At 36.0% G+C, this 21,367-nt stretch overlaps 3 protein-coding genes across 9 annotated transcripts in view; 1 reads left to right on the top strand and 2 right to left on the bottom strand.

Annotated features, from left to right (window-relative positions):
- LOC117782209 (serine/threonine-protein kinase RIO3) lies at positions 1 to 19,057 on the bottom strand. 2 transcript variants are annotated; one of them, XM_034619220.1, is made up of 4 exons: positions 19,046 to 19,057; positions 8,468 to 8,470; positions 1,544 to 2,284; positions 1 to 1,239 (listed from the first exon to the last, which is right to left on the bottom strand). In XM_034619220.1, exons 3-4 carry the CDS (start codon positions 2,276 to 2,278, stop codon positions 148 to 150), a joined length of 1,827 nt encoding a protein of 608 aa, XP_034475111.1. In that variant the 5' UTR covers positions 2,279 to 2,284; positions 8,468 to 8,470; positions 19,046 to 19,057; the 3' UTR covers positions 1 to 147. The 2 variants fall into 2 exon arrangements, with proteins under 2 accessions (XP_034475111.1, XP_034475110.1); XM_034619219.1 differs by lacking the exons at positions 8,468 to 8,470; positions 19,046 to 19,057 and adding an exon at positions 2,350 to 2,542.
- Positions 3,807 to 10,943, top strand: LOC117782210 (chorion transcription factor Cf2). 6 transcript variants are annotated; one of them, XM_034619222.1, is made up of 6 exons: positions 3,807 to 4,008; positions 5,418 to 5,448; positions 5,540 to 6,610; positions 6,683 to 6,975; positions 7,490 to 7,668; positions 9,256 to 10,943. In XM_034619222.1, exons 3-6 carry the CDS (start codon positions 5,597 to 5,599, stop codon positions 9,429 to 9,431), a joined length of 1,662 nt encoding a protein of 553 aa, XP_034475113.1. In that variant the 5' UTR covers positions 3,807 to 4,008; positions 5,418 to 5,448; positions 5,540 to 5,596; the 3' UTR covers positions 9,432 to 10,943. The 6 variants fall into 6 exon arrangements, with proteins under 6 accessions (XP_034475113.1, XP_034475115.1, XP_034475117.1 ...); XM_034619224.1 differs by having other exon boundaries at positions 7,490 to 7,584; XM_034619226.1 differs by having other exon boundaries at positions 5,624 to 6,610.
- Positions 14,327 to 21,367, bottom strand: part of LOC117782208 (probable G-protein coupled receptor 158) — a 25,275-nt gene continuing 18,234 nt past the window's right edge. Inside the window, exons 3-14 of the mRNA XM_034619218.1 lie at positions 19,685 to 19,924; positions 19,562 to 19,620; positions 19,293 to 19,412; positions 19,146 to 19,226; positions 18,372 to 18,720; positions 18,246 to 18,314; positions 17,789 to 18,190; positions 17,278 to 17,472; positions 15,705 to 15,886; positions 15,397 to 15,508; positions 15,023 to 15,043; positions 14,327 to 14,573 (exon numbers count right to left, since the gene is read on the bottom strand). Coding sequence (XP_034475109.1) covers positions 14,376 to 14,573; positions 15,023 to 15,043; positions 15,397 to 15,508; positions 15,705 to 15,886; positions 17,278 to 17,472; positions 17,789 to 18,190; positions 18,246 to 18,314; positions 18,372 to 18,720; positions 19,146 to 19,226; positions 19,293 to 19,412; positions 19,562 to 19,620; positions 19,685 to 19,924 — 2,028 coding nt within the window. The 3' untranslated portion in view covers positions 14,327 to 14,375. The remainder of the gene's footprint in view (positions 14,574 to 15,022; positions 15,044 to 15,396; positions 15,509 to 15,704; positions 15,887 to 17,277; positions 17,473 to 17,788; positions 18,191 to 18,245; positions 18,315 to 18,371; positions 18,721 to 19,145; positions 19,227 to 19,292; positions 19,413 to 19,561; positions 19,621 to 19,684; positions 19,925 to 21,367) is intronic.

Consider the following 21,367-nt stretch of genomic DNA (forward strand, 5'->3'; position numbering starts at 1 on the left):
TATTGATATTCAAGATCAAAGCTATTAAGTCTCTAAATTCTTTAATATCGAATTTTACAAATTCAAAATACAGTTATCGAGACAGACAGACTGACTGGCAGACTAGCATTGCCATTTTGCCAAATATTGGTAAAAATAACTAACATCTTAAGATTGTCCCTGGACACACTTGGCGCTGTTGTTGTTGTGGTTGCTTGTGTTGTTCTCATCTTCATTGTCCTTTACTTTTAATTGCTGCATCGCTGCTGCCGCCTCGCGATCCTGTTGTGACTTCTCCCAGGCCAACTCAAAGGGATACTCCAGTGGCTTTAGTTCATCTGGACACTCCTGTTGATTGGGCACCGTTGCCTGATTGATGGAGGCGCCCTTTGTATGAATTCGCTCCAGCATCGCTGCATTGTGTGTTTCCGCATTGAGGGCGGTAATAAACTCAAAGAGCTCTTCCTTGGTATAGATATTGGAGAGTCCACGCTTTTCGAAAAAGTTGACAATGTTGCCGCAATCGCGCATGAGGAACTCCAAGGCGCTGGGATGCTCCGGCTCCACACTTTGTGCAACATCTATAAACCAACACTTGCCCTCGAACCAGAGTATGTTGTATTCACTGAGATCGGCGTGAACCAAGTTCGCCTCGTTATATAGCTTGTGCATGGCGGCCACAATCTCCTCGTAGGCACAGCTCAATTCAGCAACACTCAGACGGGCATCCTTCAGCTTGGGCGCCGCATTGTGATTGTCGCCAATGAAGCGCATGACAAGGACATGCCTTTTCAGTACAACAACATCGGGAACATTGAGGCCAATGCTTTGCATGCGCATCAGATTGTGCATTTCCTTTTCTGCCCACATATTGATAATAACCCGATGATTCTGTTTGCTAAAGCGATCCTTGAATCGATAGTCGTCCTTGATATAGCGATCACGTTGCTTAAACTCATTTAGCGTTGTCTTAAATATCTTTATGGCGCATTCCTTGGGCAGTAAATGCGCCGGCATTAACACTCCATTGCCATGTCCGTGCTCATTTGTACCCGTATAGCTGGAATCCGAGTTGGCATGCAGTATGACCGCCTCTTTACCCGTCGATATGATGCCATTAATCTGCTCCAGAATTTGATTATTTATCAGTTTGTAGAGCAGTAGACGCGTCGCTGCATCCACGCCCATTTCAGCTGTGGCCACTTTCTCCTTTCGATCGGCGCGTCCACGTCTCGAGTACGCTTTCAGTTGATTGAAGACCTGTTCAAAAATATCATAGATAATATAGATTTTATTTTTACCAAAATTTGATAACCAAAAGAAGTAAAAGAAAGCTAGGCAACATTTAATTTTAAAAAATTAAAATCAGATCAGCATAATAAGGAATAATGTTGTCATAAAAGAAAAATTGGATAGTAAAAATATAAGAATAACCAAAATTGGGAATGCAAAAATTGGGAAAACTTAAAATCAATAATATTGTCAGCAAAATCACGAAGTTTTTTAAATTTTTACAAAAATAATCAGAGTTTTTTATTTGAGGTGCCTATTGTACAATACGCACCTTGTTGGACAGCTTCATGTCAAAGCAGGCGGCATCGCCGGTGGGAAACTCAGGAGGGAAAGACATGACACGCTGTGCATTGCGTACGCCGCATAATTGAGGATCATGCTTGGTTATCATCTCGCCTTCTTTGTCCACTTTGAAGCCACACTTGGGTATGGCATCCAGAATCTTTTCGTTTGTCTCAAATCGATCCCAGTCCCTTTTGTGACGCTCCAGTTCATCCTCCTCGTAGTCATCATCGGCTTCAGTGTCATGCAGGAATTCCGCATCGCCGTCGCGCAGGAATTTATTGAGAGTTACTGTAATCTTGGATTGTTTATTCTGTTGTCGCTCAATGCGTCGCAGCTCTTCGTTGTATTCGTGATCGAACTGTGATTGAAGCATCTGGGCAATAACTGCATCCGATTCAGCCTCATCCTCAAGCAGTTTTAGCACTTCTGGTGATATCTTATCGGATCTCTCCTTTCCGCTCAGCAACATCGAATAATCCTCCCACTCGTCAGCATCGTTGCTGGCTTGAATCTGTGTATTTTGCGATGTGCCAGCTATATCCGAGTAACTGGGAGAAGCAGGAGAAGGGACCTCACTCTCCCACTGCGTTTGTTTCTTTTCTTTTTGTTGTTGTTTGAGCTCCTTGTCGTGCAGTTGATGTGCATATTGTTCAGACATAATATCAGCCAAACTGGCCGTCTGCACAGGCTCATTGCTGACCTTGGACCACGGGGACGACATTGTCTTCTGTAATCAAAAAGAAAAACTTTTAGTTCACAACAATCACATTAATTTTAAGTACACAAACTAACTTTTTGTCACTTTTTTATTCGATAAAACTGGATTTGTTGAGCTGCTGCGTTCTTAAATATCTCTCAGACTGACCAAGCTTGTTACTTGGTCGTTTAATATAGTATGTCAACAATTGCCAACTATATCGAAATTCGCCTATTAATACTTCCTTTTCTTTAGAAAAAGCTTATTAGCATTTGTTGTGAAATAAGCAAGAACGAAGAGTTGCATCGAATCGTTCGGATTAAGTTCTATTGAACTAATAACTGAAGTGAACGAACGAACTAAATCCCTGATTGTACGTCATTTAGATATGATGTGCGTCAAGTTAGCAACGGTTCGCCAGCAACGAAAAACGGAACTTGGTTCATGAGTCGGAACCAGTTATGAATTTCGTAATTTTTAAATGTTTTTCGACATTAAATCAATAAAGTAATGATGCAGAATTGTAAAAAATTTATTTATTTTTAGTTTTTAGCAATATTTTTTTTGGCTATTTCAGCTTTTGAATTGGGTAAAACAAGTAAAGATAAAAAGTGAATAAGTTTACATTGTCACCATTTCTTAAATATCTAAGCTCAGAGGGCATTGCACGGGATACACGATTAAAGCCTACAATTTCACCTTTCTAATGGGACCATTTAAAAAAAAGTTATCTGAACGTTTTTGAGATTTTTTGGAAAGAACGCAGCTACCTCAGTGAAAGGCTCATACAAAATGACCGCCAAAATATATGCCTTGTTCTCAAACCTTTTTATCTTTTTTTCAGGAGGAGCGGCCCAAAGAGCGGCACATAGCAAATTAAAGCTACAAATTTGAAGAAGCTTTTTCAATTTAATTTAAAGAAAATTATCAGACAGTTTTTTAGAAAATTAATTAATTGTAATTTAACAACAAAAATGTCATGAGCAAGTCCTATCGAACTAGTAGCTCCAACGTGCACTGAACTACTACACAACAGAAAGCTGACTGATATGGCTCGGATTATATGCGTATGCACCCTACAGAATTTCCCGATCTGGCAACTTGTTCTAATTTAATAAAATAAAAAATTTAGTTGCAACTTTGAAAATTTGACTAAATTGAAATTTTTCTTATTTGTGAAGCTAGAATTTTGAAAATTTTTGAAGAATTTTGGTTGGAATTTTCTTGATTTTATGATATTTTTTTCTTTTAATAAGAATTTAATTTTTAGATTCTCTCCCCTTGGATTGACGAGCTTCAAACTTTATTAAAACTATATATATATTTTTTTTGAATTTCGAATTTTAAATTTTCATCAAAACGTAAATTAATTTCAAAGTTATTGCATTTTAAATTTTGCATGAACTAAAATTTAAATTTTCGATCGTTGTTTTCTTCAGTAAATTTAAAAAAGCCAGAACTAGCTATAAAATAGCTAAGTTGGCAACAGTGGTTAAAGACAATTGCCCATGTGGCAACGCCAATGCTCTGTGTTATCGATAGTAGAATATTGGTGGAAAGTGAAATATGCAAAAGTATCGATGTCGTCGATACTTTTTGTTGTACTTGTACATTTTTCGCCAAAAATAATAATAAAAGTGAAAAGTTAATGTATTTTTGTTGTACAAATACAAAGAAAATGTTGTTGGATTGATTGGCAATTTCGCCATAAAAACGGCCGTAATAAAACACAAGTGCAATACGTGAAAACGCTGGTAAGGGCCTGACAAAACTCGCAGCAAACGCACCACAAAAAAAATCAAAATAGAATTCCGAATTTAGAATATGACAGTGACGGACCGAAAAAAAATTTTTCGATTCGAACGCATTGCCTGTCCCATGTGTGTGGGGGGAGACTTGGGGGTCAAACTTGGGGGAACACAGAAGTAGAGAAACACAGAGACACAGAGATCGGTAGAAGTAGAAGCAGAAAGCAGAAGCAGCAGCAACAGCAGGCGACAGTGCCAACTGATTTCCAATTTCGTTTCGTTTTTGCGCGCGAGGCGAGAGCCGCCGCCACCGCCGCTGGGCTCGTAAAATTATTATTATTTTTTATATTTTCTGTGCTAATTTACGCTTAATTTGCGCCGCCTTTTGCTGATTGCGATTGCTCAGTTCTGTACTATTTTATTGTGTTGTTTTTTTTTGCCACTTGCAACAAAAGGACAGCGCGCATTTCAGTTGTCACCTTTCCAACTCGCCGCCGCAGTCGCCAGCCGCAGCAGCTGCAGCGACAGCAACAAACACAGCCAAAGCTTTTTTTATTATTAATTGTTATCTCGCCGCAAGCCAGTAGAATCTCGCTGTGACTTTCTTCATTCGCTTTTCTACAAGCATGGCCGCATCGCATTGCAATTCTCTTTTAGCACGTAGATTCTCACAATTTCAATTCCTTTCGACAAACAAACATGCTTATATGTACATATGTATATATGCGGGTGTATGCTGTGCATTTACACAGTTCCAATTGGAAGCTGTCTGATAAGAGAGGATTTCTATTCGCAGCTCGTATGCTAGGTATCGAATTACGACGAGATGCTCTTCATATTTGACATATCATTATCAGGGGTACCAAAGAAAGAGAAAGCAACCAAAAATCTCCCAAGACTCCATACATTTTTAGGAAATTTTCGGTTTTATTCGCTTTCCGTGGCACCCCTGTATGAGCCACTGCTGAACTTCTTGCCGGAATTTGTAGAATTCCAACTTGAATCATTTGTATGTCTAATAAGAAAGGATTTGCATCCGCAGCTTTTATGCTGGGTATTTAAATAAGTATAAATACAGTGTTTATAATGTTAGTCAAGCAACTTTTTTAAAACAAAAAACACGCTTAAAAAGCTTATCTTTTGATACTTGATCTATTATAGTGTTTTATAGTACTTAAAAATGTAATTAAGTTCAGCTTATTTCAAAAAAAATATAATTAAAGATTTAGTGACATTGCTCAAGTCCTTACCAATAGGAGACCAAAAAGACTTTAGAATTTATTTTTTCTAAATTCAATCATTGTTATAATAGTACAAATTCTTAAACTTCGTTTGTTTGCCATTTTTGTTTGTTTGTAGTTTTTGCTTTACAATTTAACACAGAAATTGAAATGCGCTGGAATTGATCATTACAGTGGCCATTGTTTTGTTGATACTGCTGGAAAGGTGCGCACACACATACAATACATTATATATATATATATATATATATATATATATATATAGAAAGCACTAACACGCAAAAAGCTTAATAAAGCCTGCCAGCCTGCTTGACTGCCTGCCTGACTGTCTGTCCAGCTAGCCGAAGTGAGAAATGTTAAAGTCTACCACAAACACACAGGAATTGCGTCTGCCACGCCCCGAGGAACACCAACAACACCAACAGCGACATCAACTACAGCAACAGCAACAACAGCAGCCACAACAGCAGGATCATCCAACGCATCAAGTAGCCGCCGTGATAGCCCACAACAATACATCGTCTGCAATAGCTACAGCAGCAGCAGCTGCAGCAACAATCACCAGCAGCAACAACAACAGCAACCCCAACAGCAACAGCATGGATACGCTTAAGACAGCTTTTCTGCCCAATCTCAGCATGGATCCGAATGTCATCAGTTCGCATTACTGCCCCATGTGCCATCAGCAATTCGAGCGTGCCCAGCATGCAGCGGATCATATGCAACTCTGTCATGGCCTCACATTGAATGCCCAGGGAACAATTGCAACGCTCGAGCAGCAGCCACAGCAGCAACTGAAGCCGAGCTATGCGTGTGCCAACTGTGATGATAAGTTTGGTAGTGCACTGGAGGTGGATGAACACCATCGGTTGACGCACCAGACAACGGCATTTCTGGCACGTTGCATTGTCTGTAGCATTTATGGGGTGAATTCGTTAACGCAGAATCCCAATGAATACAAATGCTCGCATTGTGGTGCTGTCTGCACGGCGGCGATGTTGGCCGCTGGCCAGCAAACGTTTATGGAGCACCAAGAGGCGCCGGTGACACCAGATGATCTGCCTGCCATTGCGCCGCGTGATATGAGACTGACGCCCGAAGAGCAGCAACACCAGCAACAGCAACAACAACAGCAGCAGCAGCAACAGTTGCAACAGGAACAACAATTGCAGCAGCAGCAACAACAACAACAGCAACAGGAACACCATCACCAGCATCTTGAGCAACAGGAGCAACAACAACGACAACGTGAACTGCAAGAGCAACAGCATCAAGACGATTTAAGTGATCCGGGAACGTTGAAGGTGCCGCCACTTACAGTGAAACTGCTAAAGAACGGCAATGGTGCGACAGTAACACATCCCCAGGTAGAATTCTTATCAAGTTTGCAAAATGTGATTGCATTATTCATATATATGCATATATATATATATATATAGAATACATATGTTATCAAGCATTCTATTTCGCAGGTGATTATCAAGGAGGAGCCGCTCAGTTTGAGCGATAGCGGTGATGTTGTGAGCGCGGTGCCTGTCTATGCCATACAAGCGAATCCTGGCGTGCAACCGGGTGCCACAACTGGTGCCACAACAAGCGTGCTGGTTAGCACACAAACGGTGCCCGCTGATCTGGCCCACAAGATACGACACAAATGTCCCGATTGCCCCAAAACATTCAAGACTCCCGGCACGTTGGCCATGCACCGCAAGATTCACACGGGCGAAGCAGAGTAAATCTATATTTTATATGCTAATCTATTCAAAAACAGACACACCCAAACACAAACACACACACACACACATACAGACAGACACACTCCAGACGCTGCGTAGATTAACTGAAATCTAACAAATCTTTGGGAGAATTCTTAGAGTTTGTCTAGATATTAGTTAACCGATATAGTAGCGTCATTTGTTGAATAACTGTTTTACCAATTGACCTTAACCGATTATATATATTTATATTTTTGTTTGTTTTCCTTAAGATCAGTCCTGAGGCAGAACGCATGGGCGCATCCTCAATGTGCCATGGGGGCGTGGCCCATGCGTTCCAATGTTGTGTTCTCATTAAGTGTGCAAATGTGTATTAATTAATTATGAATGTTACTAATAATATGATTCTCATCTTTCTTTTTCTCTCTCTCTTTCTCTCTCTTTCATTTATTTTTACCCTGCACTGCAACAAAAAATTCTATTTACTCCGCCACAACAACAACAACAACAACCACCACCAAAAAATAACAGCGCCACGCCCAAAGAACGCCCCTACACGTGCTCCTACTGCGGCAAGTCCTTCACTCAATCGAATACACTAAAACAGCACACTCGCATACATACAGGTGAGAAACCATTTAGATGTGGCTATTGTGGCAGGGCGTTCACTGTTAAGGATTACCTGAACAAACATTTAACGACTCACACGGGTGAGAAGCAATATATATTTCAAATCAAATCAATTCAGTCAGTCAATCAACTCTCAAATCAACTCAGTCAATCAACTCAATCAATCAATCAATCAATCAATCAACTCGACTCGTTCAAGTGCCAAAACACACACAAAAAACGATTGTAAGCTAAAGAAAAAAAATATACAAAAAAAAAAATGAATTTCGTTTTATGCAAAATGCCTTCCATTCTCATTTGTCATACTCGATATACTCAAAACTCGCTCTCACCGCGCTCGCTGCTTTCTCAGCTGAAGCGTCCATCGCACACGCTGAAGAACATGGCAAAGAGAGAAGAAGAGAGCACCCCCACAGAAGACACAGACACCACATGATCTAAAAATGTACAGTTTTGATCTGTTTGCGTTTGCGTTGGGGGTCGCATGTTTTCCAAATTTCACGCCTACCAAAATGTCCACTTCACATTACGATCTATACTTGATTTTTTTTGCCATAGTCTTCCATTTAGTCAGTACTGATATTGAATACAAAATTCAAATATGATATAACCAAATAAAATGAGAGCTTTACCATCTTGCAGTAGATTTTATTTTGTAAGCACAAATTTTTTAATTTGATTATTTTCACAGTTTTTGCACAGACTGTGTGCTTTTTAACAAAAATTGTTTTAAAATTAATTTACGGTTCTATAAAGAAATCACATTTATTTTATATTTAAACCAAGGTTGCAAACATCAAAAATTTTGTTAAGGGTTCGGTTCGGCGGTTCTAGCCACAGAGCGAGACATCGGTTCGGTTCGCGAATAGGTTTATATACCCCCTGGGTTTGGGTTTGGGTTCGAACCTTGGTTCAATTCTATACGAAAAAATATATTTATTGTTAAACATTTCACTACATTTTGAACTAATTACATTTTTTTTTTTAAAACAAATCAAATTTTCATTAAAATTTATTTGAAGATTTAAATATGACCTTTTTTATCCGAAGTCTCAAATAGTTGCGTCATTAGAAAAACATTAAGTTTATTTAATTATTTGTTTTTCGAACCGAACCTTTAATTTTAGAAAGTGGTTCGGCTTAGGTTCGTGTTCGCAAAGTGAATAATTTCAAGGTTTCGTTTCATGATCCGCTTTAGGCTGTTTAAGAACCCGAACCGAACCGGTTCTACGAGGTTGTGTTCAGAACTGGCTTGCAGCCTTGACTTAAACAAACTTAATCGAATTTGGAATTAAGAAATTTTTGATTTATTCAAGCTTTAATTAATTGCTTCAACAATTGTAATAATACTTTGAATTAATTGATCTTGAAAATCTACAGCAAGTGTAAAGTAAATTATGAAAAGAAATATAGAAGCCCTAATCGTATCGCCCGCCTCATCTCATTACGTAATAATATGTCTCGAACGCATTTTAACACACAAACAACAAAATATGTACACATATATATTATAAAATTAGTTTGATTTTTACGTGCAAATCTTATAAATACTGTACCTATTATATCAAACAAAGTTTTGGTACTGCACGGCATCCAGAAATTGCAGTCGATGCAGGCGTAATGTTAATGTTAATATTGGCAATATTTGCATTTTATTCGTTTTGCAGGTGAAAAACCATTTCATTGTGGCTACTGTGAGAAGTCCTTCAGCGTGAAGGACTATCTCACGAAACACATACGCACACACACCGGCGAAAAGCCGTACACCTGTCCGTACTGTGACAAACGATTCACGCAACGCAGCGCACTCACCGTGCACACGACAAAGCTGCATCCTCTCTAGGATAGGCCCAACGGGGGGCGCTCAATAGTTGACCCAAAGAAACCAAGCAACATGGCTTAAACAAAACGAATTGGATTCAGGAGATGAGATGAAGATGGAGATGGATTGAGGAGAATGTGAAGAGTGAAGCAACAAAAAGTAAATGAAAGACGTTTTCAAAGACGATACACTGTAAAGGGTGGCCGATTCAAGCTGACCAACCAAGCTCCAATATGGCCCAAACCCATGCCCCAAGCAGCAAACAAGCAAGCAAGCAACCAACGACTGGCAAATCTTCAAAGTGCTGCTAGACTCTAAATTAGAATTTTTGCTAACTAATGATATATAGTAACAAATTGTACTACAGAAATGGCGTACCATTTAATTGTTTATAAGTTAAATGCAATCGATTTTTTGATTTGGTTATGTAAATGTTGCAATTTAATTAATTATTATTCTTATTATTTTGATTATTTTTCGATTTTCTATTTGTATGACATACCTATTTTTGTTATTCCCTGAGATTTTATTGCATATATTACTTTATATCTTAACGGATAATCCTTTTTTATAGCGACCTTAAACGCGCACACTCACACATGCGCCGTCTCACACACCCACACAGAAACAGACACACACAGACACACACACACTTACATCTATATTATTTATACATATATAAAGAGAAATATTTTTTATTACTGTTGTGGAAATATTATTTTTTGAAATTGTTTCAAGGTAAAAACTCTACGCGCAAAACTTAAATTAATTTATAGAAAAGAATAGAAATGAGGAAGAAAATAACTGCATAAAATCAAATTAACATAACACGCACACTTATTCGAACAAGTTTATTTATTCTCAAGATTGAAAAATACGAAAGTTTTTCAAAATTTTGTACTCAAACATTAAAAATGAAACGCTTTGCTTAATTTGCATACGAGCAGGATCTCGTTTGTTTTGGCTTTAAATTTATTTACGTTAAATTAAAAATTGTTTATGAACTAATTACATTAGTGCTTTTGATTTTAATTTGTTTATTTTATTTTGTTTGATCGGTTTTAACGGTTCTTACATTCTAAATGTTAACCATTGTTTTTAAATTATTTAAGTTTCTTAAGCGCATTTGAACGCAAGACAAAAAGTATTTAAGAGCAAATTGAAATTGAAAGAAATCTATGCAAAACGCAAAACAGCTTTACGCGCCAAACTAGTTTAAAAAACAACAAACATATACAATATATATATGTATATATATAACAATTATTAACAATTTTTTATAAACTAAGCTTTTAAAAAACAAAAGAACAAAACGAAAAGTGAAAAAGAAAACAGTCGTAACGTAACAAGCTTATGCATAATAATATTAATTTTATAATTAATTATAATTGTTTTTGTAATATAATAATTGATAATGTTAAAATAAACATTTAAACGATTTTTAATCAATTAATTTACTTGCAAGTTGTATGTACTAAAACCTTAACTGTAGCAATACCAAAACGATTAAATTGTAAATTTTTACATCAAAAACAATATGAGGAAAGAAAAAACAAATATACTTAGTGTTATATAAATGTATAATGTATAATTTACAACTAATATTAATGCATAATACACTCAAACAAAAAGTCTACCTAAAATGGCACATAGCACAGCAACAAAATGCGAAGCGCATGTAAAACCAAAATAAAGTCTAAGTAATTACTAATTATTGTAATTTTTTTAAGTTTTAATAAACCAAGTTGACGATCAAAAAGCAACCAAAAAAAAAAAAACAAATTGCAAAACTCGCTTTTCTCTAACCGCAACTAAATAATTTACTTTAAACTAAAAGATCCTTCACAAAAGCGATTGAAATCTGAAATAAAACGAAACTAAACTTGTTGAAAAGTAAACAATACGTACTAAATGCTAGATCCTAACTAACTATACTGCGAAATGAAGGCGAACAAAGCAAGCAAAGTGAGTAAATAGTGATTAAACTGTAACTATAACTGTAACTGTAACTATAACTGTAAATGTAATTAATACCAAAATTAATAATTGTGTATGTAATTGAATGTAATTACAATCTAACGAAAAGCGATAAAACAATTTCAAATATTCGAGCAATAAGCACATTTCAATTATATTTAAAACCAAGAGATATATATAAAATAGATGCGAATAAAGGTCCGACTTGTAGTAATATTATAATATTTAGACTCGTTTAAAATGAAAGACAGGTTTCTTTTCTTCGCTTCATTATAAAAGTTCTAGTTTAGTTAATTAATCTTTATCTATAATGAATTATTTGCAATTATATTCTTTTTTTAATAGATTTTCCTGGAATCAAGGTATGTATGTCAATTTGCGTATCAAATAAGGATCTCTAGCTCTGACAGTCTCTAAGATCCACGCGTACATATTTAAGGCCGGTTCCAAATCGAGGCTGATCTGAAATAAATATATATATATTTCTTAAGACGTTATATGTTGCCTGTTAAGGTCTTACAGATTCAAAAAAAAAAAATACTGCAACTCCATAGATAAATATCATAAAGAAATACAACCATTATTATATTTGATTTAATCATTATGTATATTTATTAGTACCATTTCTTTTATTTTGTTGTTTTGTTTTCGCTCTTAAATTTTCTTTTGTAATTTATTTTGAAAGTATTTGCGTTACAATTTGCATTTGCTTTTGCGTTATTTGTAGTTAACCACAGGTCTTAAACCCCCCTTACCCTTACCCTAATCGGGAATACACATATATGTATATATTTGTATATATAGACAACGCAACGCTTAATGCATTTTAATTGCTATGACACATTTTCATTATCATCTCATTAGTTTAGTTATTATTACTTTAATTACAATGAACGAATATTATGAACACTATCACACTTGCAAAATGTTTGTTTTGGTTTCTGGATTTCATTTCATTATCATTTGCAATGAGCAACTAATTTTAGTATGGCCCTGCTTCTTCTTCATCTTTTGCTTTTGCTTTTGTTTATTGTAATGCTGATACACACACATAATAAATATGTATATTTATTTATATATATAATATAATTTAGTTATATATGTATATTTATATGTACTTGTATATGCCATCTGCTTTTGCCTTTCTTTTTCAATTCATCAATATATTTTTTTACACAAACCCTTTGATCAAACGCAATCAAAAAGTTGTTTTTTTTTTTTTAAATGCTCAACTTGTTGCATGCATTTTTGGTTTTATACTTAATGTGTGTGTGTTAAATACTCGTATGTTTATATACCACATATAAATGCCTATGTACTGTATCCTTATATGGCGTTTATGTCTGGCTGGACTTTTATATTCAAAATATTACGCTTTCATTAATTTTTAACGAGCGTCAAAAAGTCTTTCTTAATTATTTATTTATATTAACATATCTATTCTGAATTCCACTTTGAAAAGGTTTTCATTACAAAAATGCATAGCTTACTTTTTGGAGCACAGAAAATAATTCTCCATAACTTTTATTTTCATCTTTTCTGTTAAATTTGTATTTTTAAGTGGAATTCGGAATAGATTCGCATACGAGTAATTATCAAACACATTTCAAATGTATATATTTTATAGGTAAATTACTAGAATTTTCAAAAATAACCTACTCAAAAATTATTAAACATGCGTTGAAGTTTTCGAAATCGGAATGTGAAAAATGTTTTGGACAAATCTTTCAGCTACTTGACTAAATATTATTCATAACTATTAACTATATACTAACATTCTGAACAATTCTTACACTTTTTGCTTATTTTCCTTCATTTTAATATTAATTTTTTTTTTGTAAAATTATACAACAATATTTGGTTTTTTGCTTCTGTTTTGTTTGTTCGCTCTGTCACAAAGTTAACAAGTGCCTCTCTTTGGTATTTTGTGGCTTTGCTCTCACAATGTACGAGTAAATTATGCGCATACATCAGAATTGCAAATCTATCCGTATATATCTTTTATATATAATGTATATATACAAATAATAGCTTGTGTGGTTTTACAATGCAATTATTAAAGTTATTAAAGTACATACATAGTTTAAGTCTAGGTTTCGATTGTGTAGTTATGTTAATATTTGGGGAAATTCTCTAGTATGTTTAATGCCTATAAGCTCAAATTTCCAACTGATTAATCGCTGATTAAATGATTTAGCTGGTCATCAATCGACCGTTAGGAATTCTCTTTAATTTACTTCACTTTATGAATACAAATTACGGGCAAATTATTTTAAGGCCTGTTCTCAATTTTCAATTTTATAGCAGCCCAAACTTTGAATGAAACTTGGGTTGAGAATGAAATTGGGAACACGCCTGTGTTTAGTTACTTTCAAGGAACTTAGTTGGCATTAACTAAAATAGTTAAGTTACTGAGATAAATATACAGTAAAAATTAAATTAATAATCAATAACAAATATACAAACAAGTGATCGGTTTCTTATTTGATTATACAGTTTAATGTTACCTACACAGGTGGGCTCTGATTTTTCAATATCTTTGTTATTTTTTGTCACTTTTTCTTTTGCTCTTGTCACACAACTCGTTTGCTCTATTTTTCCAAAACAAAACTTAGACCACACGCACAAAAAACAGCTCTAAAAATTTATCAAAATTGTACAAAAATGTTTGCTTTCAAGCACATTTTATTTAAGTACTCAACACTTTCTATTCCATTTGTTAAAATAAAGTAATGTTTTGTATTGTTTGTATATTTTGCTCATCTTTCATTCTATAACATTTGCCTTTTTATCATCATTGCAAAATTAAAGTAATTCTTTTATTGTTTGTGTTGTTGCGCTATTTGTTATAATGCTGCACCTAATTCTCAGTTACATACATATTATTTTAAATAGTATACATATATAATGTAGTATATATTGATTTTTTTTATTTTTGCTTTCATAAAGTTATATACAATTTTTGTGGGATAGCCGCATATCATTGATTTACTTTGAATGCGAGACAACGGAATGAGAGACCATGGAATGGGATAGCATTGAATGCGATATGCCCGATATTTCAGCATAGGTATCGGTCGGTCCCTCCCCACTGCAGACTGAGTCCTCGGGTGTAGGTGATGGTTCTGCCTCGGTTATTTCATTATCCTGATGATTCTTATTGTTGCGATGTTTGGCACTTAAAGCCTGTGAAAGTTGTTTGCATATTATTCAATTGCTTTAAGTTTAACTCGATTGTTTATTTTTTTAAATTGCAATTTAAGTGCATATATTTGCTTAGTTATTTTAGATTTTAAGTTTTAAGTATTTTTAGTTGAAATTGTAGACATACGACAGTGCTATTTGAGGACATGCAATTAGTAGGGACGCTTGGAACAGACTCGAAATGTATAAAGGAGACAAGTACATTAGGTAATGTATTTAGTTTGTTTTTTATTTTGTTGGCCTTGGAAAGCTAAGGCTCGCATGCTAAGTATTTTTTGTTAATAGACCTATTGATATGTTACGTAGAGTTAGGCGCTATAAACAAACGTGCGCATTTCGATTGGTTAGGCACAACACATAGTTAGGATTTGTTTTATTTTTTTATGATTAGCTTTACGAGTATGTTACAGTGAGAGACCGACAATTCTTACCTTATCTTTGCTGCCCTTTTTCTACATTTAGATATTGGTTTTTGTTGGTGGGTTTGAGTTTTTATATAGTACAAGCCATGACAAGAACAATGATATATATATTTATATAGATATATTTCATATTAATATTTATATGTTCACACAGAAAGATTTAACAAGTGAATAGAGTTTAAGGAAAATAGTAGAAATAGGAGAGCTTAGGCTTTCTTGGGGCACAAGGATTAAATTGTTGCTCAGTTCGAGACATTGAATTATTTAACTAGACTTGCTTTGGAAGTAAGACCTTCTCTTCACTGGCTATTCTGGCCCATGATGAACATGTATTTTACAGCGAGAACGACAACTACACTCTCAGTCAGTCCTCAGTCACTTACTTGCAATGAGAAGCGACGATGACCCGTCTTGCGACCCCCGCGTCTTTTACTAATATGCGGATTATCCTGACGAAGGGTCTTGTTCTTCAGTATCTCCAGTTGTGTGTACAGTCTGCAAATTTGAATTGTGTGAAATTGATACAGAATTAAAGTGAAATCAGCGATCGTAAATATATCTTAAGCACATTATTTTTGTGAGCTTGTGCAAGTGTTATTTTAAGCTGTTACTACTCAGACACTTTTGGGAAAAGTGTTTGATTTATATGTTATTTACGATCTCTGATTGAGATTGGAATTTAAGCACAAACCTTTTAAGTTCGGCACGGATATCCTCGGGACTCATTTCGGATATGGTCAGCTCACCAATATCAGGATCGCCCAGACATAGACCCGCATAGCCGCCGCCCAAGCGTTGACCGGCGTCATGTGACGTACCCTTGAAAGCATCCACAGGTAAACGCATTGATAGATCGTACGCAAGTGAACGAACCTGCAAGCTATGAAGATGCAACAAACACCGCAAACCACACTCAGGAAGTAAAACGAAAGCGAACGGAAACCGAAACCGAAACAAATATCGAAATCGAAACAGCAACAGAAACGGAAATCGAACTCAGGAGCAAAACAAGAGAGTGAGTTAAGAATAGGAGAATTCAAAGTTTAAGTTAGTTCTGTGCGCATCGTGTCAATTGTGTATGGAACTTGGATTTTTTGTAGATTTTGTAGAGTGTATGTTCTTTTTATGTTTATGTTTATGTTTATTGGGCGTGGTTGTGTCTCTTGTTGTGCTGTAAATGAGATAAACATGGGTCAAAGTCTAAACATAAGTAACGACGACCAATCGTTGTTGGACTTTAGCTAATACAACTACTTAGTTAAAGAGCTGGATAGACAGAGACAGAGACTAGCCAGAGTTTAATTTCAGAGAACACGGTTAGGAATAAACAGAGAGATAGGTACAGTTACATATGATAAGTAGTGTGGCTAAAAGAAATACTCTATAGTTTTGGTATGCATGTTGGGTATTTTAAAGGAAACCGATTTTTGTCATTATATTGTCGTGTTAGTTGTTGTAAAATGATTAAGAATATATAAGACATGCAAATTACAATACTAAGGTGTCAGGCATGCGGCCAGTGTTGATTAACGTGTACAGTTGAGCAACTTAAAGTTGGGTGCAGTTAGCAAACACATACAATAATTGCAAATGGGATGAAATGGAATGGAATTCAATGGAGTGAAACATGAAATCAAATCAAATTCAAATAGTACAGTACAGAAAACACATTCTGGACACTTGCAGCAACTTCATAGCTTGACTAAAATTCATGAAATGTTAGCTTAATTCTAAAATTGGATTCTTCCAAAACCAAAAAGTCAACTTCACAAAACAAAAATCATAAGATATGAAATTATGTTAGCTTAGCAAATAGCTTTCTTCTGCGACTTTTTATAAATTTGTTTTTATACATATTTAGTTCAAATGTTTTTTTTTTTTTTTTTTTTTTTTAAATATATTAGTTGTTTACAAAAATCGTTTCCCCAACCATACGTCAATACCAAATACAAATATGAGTACAAGTTAACAATTTACAGTTTACGTGAACCAAGTCGGAGACGAGAACGAGAACGACGACGATGACTGCGGACAAATGAGCACAAATTTGTACATAATTTATGATTATCTCAACTTTCTAATAAATATTTGTTTATATTTATTTATTAATTGTATGTATATACGTTTCGTATTATTACGGTATTCGAACAATCTTTGGACGCACTTTGTTAGCAAGAAATAAATCTTAATGATGAACAGAAAAGTTAATTGAAAATCATAATTAAACTGAACACAATTGTAAACTGTTAAACTCTATTTGTTACCTGCTTGTGTTGATACCACAATTTTGGCACAAATATCAAACCCAACGCAAAGCTATTCGTCAGCTGCGAACGCACAAATAGTGCCAACAAAATGGCGCTGGGACTCATTTCCGGCAAGTAGACGAAGCGTAGGAAATAGAAACTGGACGAGACAAGAAACTCCATCGTCAGCGTTATAACCAGAAATTGTCGCTCCTGTAAATGGATTAAATTGAAACTGTAGTAAAGCGAAATAAAATTATAAAACGTATATCTAATTTTGTTAAAGCGATTAAATGTACTCCCTTCATATAATTAATATTCATTTGAATAATGTAGTTTTTAAAGCCATGTCAGTATTACTTAAACTGCAGCACAAAAGTATGCAATAAATTTTCAATTTTCACCGACTCTTAAGTAGTGAAACTTTTTATAGAAATTTGTTACCGTTTAGATAGTTAAGTAGTGTTAGGTAGTTAGTGTTTTTTTTGTAGTATTTATATGATATTTATATCTCAAAAGCGATTCTCACCCGAAACTGTGTATTGGCATTGCGACTGGCAATGGCCAAATGGAGGCCAAAGCACAGTATGAGCATCTCGCTGGCCTGTGTTACGAGCTCCCACTTGAGGGGATGACAAGTGTTGGTGCTGGCTTCCCGTAAGCTCTCCAGCTGAGCGCTCTCCAGCAGATCCATCGATGAGGCGGTAAATGCAGCCATATAGCAAATGACAGCAAAGACCATGCTGCATAAATACTTGAGCAGATCAACATCTCGCAACACCCAGCGATGAGCTTTGCGTGTGCGAAAGTCGACGAGATGTCGATATAGCTTCAATATAATGGCGCCATAGCAAGTGATGAAGCCAATCTCACGTAGCCAAGGCTCCAGTATACATCTCTCGGTGGAGGCGGGAAAGAAATGGACGGTAACCTGCAAGGGATGCGATTATTTTACATGAATTGAAATTAAATCTTCTAATACTTGCCGATGCATAAAGTAAAACAATGCCAAGAAGAATGGTCTCCAGCACAGTCCACATTCCCGAGGCAATTGCCTGAAAATGGAGAGCTTAAGCTTAACTGGCAAACTTAAAATATATTCGTGGATTTACCCTGCATTTGCGTTGTCTAAACACAATGACACTCAAGACGACACAGCACAGAATACACGCGGCCAAAACAATAGCAACAAGTAGACGCAGACAGGCATCTATGTTGAGTGCATCCTCCTCCTGGAAGGTGAGGCAAACGCCATGCAGATCGCAGTTTGTGCAAGCGCCTGGACACGGCACACAGGAGAAGTTATCAAAGCCCTCGCTCAGCTCAGCCAGATCACCGCGAAAGCCTTGCAGTGTGGAATTTGGCAGGTAAAAGGATTCGCGGCACAGACACGTGTAAACATCTCGAGTTGCCATCGGTTTACTTTCAGTCACCAGGCAAAATGTGGTGTTACGATCGCAGCTGAAAGGATCAAATACTATATTGCAGAGGGGACTAAGAAAATGGTAGGACATTGATGCGCTATACACTGAGCGAATGGAAAAAAATTTTAGTTTCCAAATCAAATGCAGAATCAAATTAGATAAAACTAACATTTCGCTAAAAATCGGTTAAGATTTTACAAAATTATGAAGGCTTGAAGTTATTGAAAAAGTGTCAAATGACAAAAATGGACGGTGATGGCAATTTTGATGCAGAATCAAAATAAATACCAAAAATGTATCTTTGAAAAAGTGTGTAAATAACAGTCAGTGTTGGAAAAATGTTGAATTTTGTCGCAGTGTACTCATAAAATGCAGCTCATGTCGATAGGAAATATCAATCAAGCTCTTTGCCCAGGAGCATAGTAAAGCTAAAAATACTTTTGCTTATTTAATGAAATTTACCCATGGCGTCGTCCAAAGACTTCCTCCAGGCCATCGTTGCACACATCCTCATCAGCGGCGACAAATGCAGCTGCCACAATTCTGCATTAAAAGGAAGGTTAAATGTATTAATGAACATTGAGTGCTCTATATTGGCAGGAGACTCACTTGATTCGGTGCTCGGTGAGGGATATGCGGAATGGCCATAACCAGCGACCCGTCAACAGGTTGCAGTCACGAAAAGGTGCACCCCATTCCTGCGTGCCATCGCTGCTGTTCCAGGCGGACCTATAATCATGTTTGATGGGATCAAATCAATTAGCTGCCTGTCAACTGCACGCGAACCAAAAGCATGCCATTGTTTCCATATGAACTTCATTCATGGTCAAATCAATCGAGATTGATTTCGACAAGCACACTGACATGTCACCACTTACCCCAACTCACGCCAATAGGAACCCAAATATGCCTTATTATGCACCTGATTCGGTGGTATCTGAAAATGTTAACAAATCTAATAAATACTATTTAATTTAAACGGCTTATAATCGCGAACCGACCGTCACATTCTCTCTGAATTTCACCACAACTGTGTGTATACTGGGCGCTGCAATGGCAAAGGCCAGAAGATTGTCATCCTCGTTGAGGGCATAGCTGGCAATGGAATTGGCTCGCCGGCTAACCTCCGAGCGGGTCAGCTCATCAATGGCAATGGGCGTGTTGGCATTTGGAAATTTATTTGACAGGAATTCTGTAAATTGGCGTGCTGCGTCCGCAGCCAACTCGGAGAAGTCGTAAAACTGTAAAGTTGTAACCAAACAAGAGATTAATTAGCATCCATTCTACTATTGTTATTCAAGACCTTTAAGAAATCTTTGTTCGTTGTCACTATAAATTATACAGAAAAGTAACAGTCTGAGACAGATTTCTGTAATAAAAAGAATTTCTCGAAAGGAAACTTTACTTCTGAGTGCAAATCATTAAGTGTCAGGTTTTCGTAGAGCAAAAAATTGTATAATGTGTTTAGCAGAATGTATGTAACAGGCAGAAGGGGGCGTGGCAGACCCCCAAAAGTATATATATTCTTGATCAGGATCCACAGCCGAGTCGATTGAGCCATGTCAGTCCGTTTGTCTATCCGTCTGTTTGAACGCGTCGATCTCAGAAACCATAAGAGCTAGAGACTTAAAACTTGGTGTGTAGGTTCCTAAAAACCATACGCAATTCAAGTTTGTATTTATTTTTGGATCGGACCACTATATTATATAGCTGCCATAGGAACAATACATCGAAAATAAAGTTTTAGTATGAAAAAGTTTTTTGTTTGTTGAGATATCAGAGCCAAACTAATAGAATATGCATCTGGGCTGGTATTATACATTATGATCAAATTTAATTAAAATTGGTGCACTATATCATATAGCTGCAATAGACGCTCAATCGAAAATAAGGTCTTAGTATGAAAAAGTTTTTTGTTTTTTGAAATGTCTTATTTAAACTGATATAATATGCATTTAACTTGGTTTTGTCCATCCTGGCCGAAGTTCGTTCAAATCGGTCGACTATATCATATAGCTCTCATAGGACCGATTTTTGTTTTTTGAGATATTTTAACCAAACTGTTAGAATATGCCTTTAAGTTGGTTTTGTACATTCTAACCAAATTTGGTTTATTTCGGTTCCAAACATCATGTAGCTGCCATAGGAACAATCGGTCGAAAATCAACTTTTAGTACAGAGTACCTGGGCACAGGGTAATCTACTGTCGAGCGTGCTCGACTGTAACCGCCTACTTGTTACAAACATATACTATATTGATACATCTCAATAAGGACTATAAACAAGCATGTCTAATGAATCTTTTTCTTTATTATTATTCTTTGAAAAATTCTACAGACCTTCTATTAAACAAATTAGTTTTCTAACCAACACAAGTTCGTTCTACCAAAATTTGACTGCATTATTACAAACAAATCACACAAGAGGAGAAGAGTCTAAAGAGGCTTATAATGCTTATCTGTCCTAGCGTAAACATATTTCATTCGTTACACACAGATTGGCCGGTTCTTATTCTGGCCATCAAAGGTATTTGTACACTTGAGCAGAGAGCTAAGCCCCAATATAAATTGTAGCCTAACGAATATTCGGATTTAAGACGAGTGCCTGTTGGTAAAGTGAGAGAGGACGTAATTGGTGTGAACGCGAAGAAAATTAAGGATACGTGAATAAGATGCCAGAGTCTA

Source organism: Drosophila innubila (genome assembly GCF_004354385.1).
Source record: "Drosophila innubila isolate TH190305 chromosome 2L unlocalized genomic scaffold, UK_Dinn_1.0 4_B_2L, whole genome shotgun sequence".
Classification (NCBI taxonomy): Eukaryota; Metazoa; Arthropoda; class Insecta; order Diptera; family Drosophilidae; genus Drosophila; species Drosophila innubila.

What these genes read in the sequence shown, in the direction of transcription:
- LOC117782209 (XM_034619220.1), bottom strand. Translation starts at nt 2,278, where the DNA reads ATGTCGTCCCCGTGGTCCAAGGTCAGCAATGAGCCTGTGCAGACGGCC. An exon ending in ACATGAAGCTGTCCAACAAG is followed by an intron (nt 1,240 to 1,543) that starts GTGCGTATTGTA and finishes ATTTTTGAACAG; the next exon opens with GTCTTCAATCAACTGAAAGC.
- LOC117782210 (XM_034619222.1), top strand. Translation starts at nt 5,597, where the DNA reads ATGTTAAAGTCTACCACAAACACACAGGAATTGCGTCTGCCACGCCCC. An exon ending in ATTCACACGGGCGAAGCAGA is followed by an intron (nt 6,976 to 7,489) that starts GTAAATCTATAT and finishes AAAAAATAACAG; the next exon opens with CGCCACGCCCAAAGAACGCC. An exon ending in ACATTTAACGACTCACACGG is followed by an intron (nt 7,669 to 9,255) that starts GTGAGAAGCAAT and finishes TTCGTTTTGCAG; the next exon opens with GTGAAAAACCATTTCATTGT.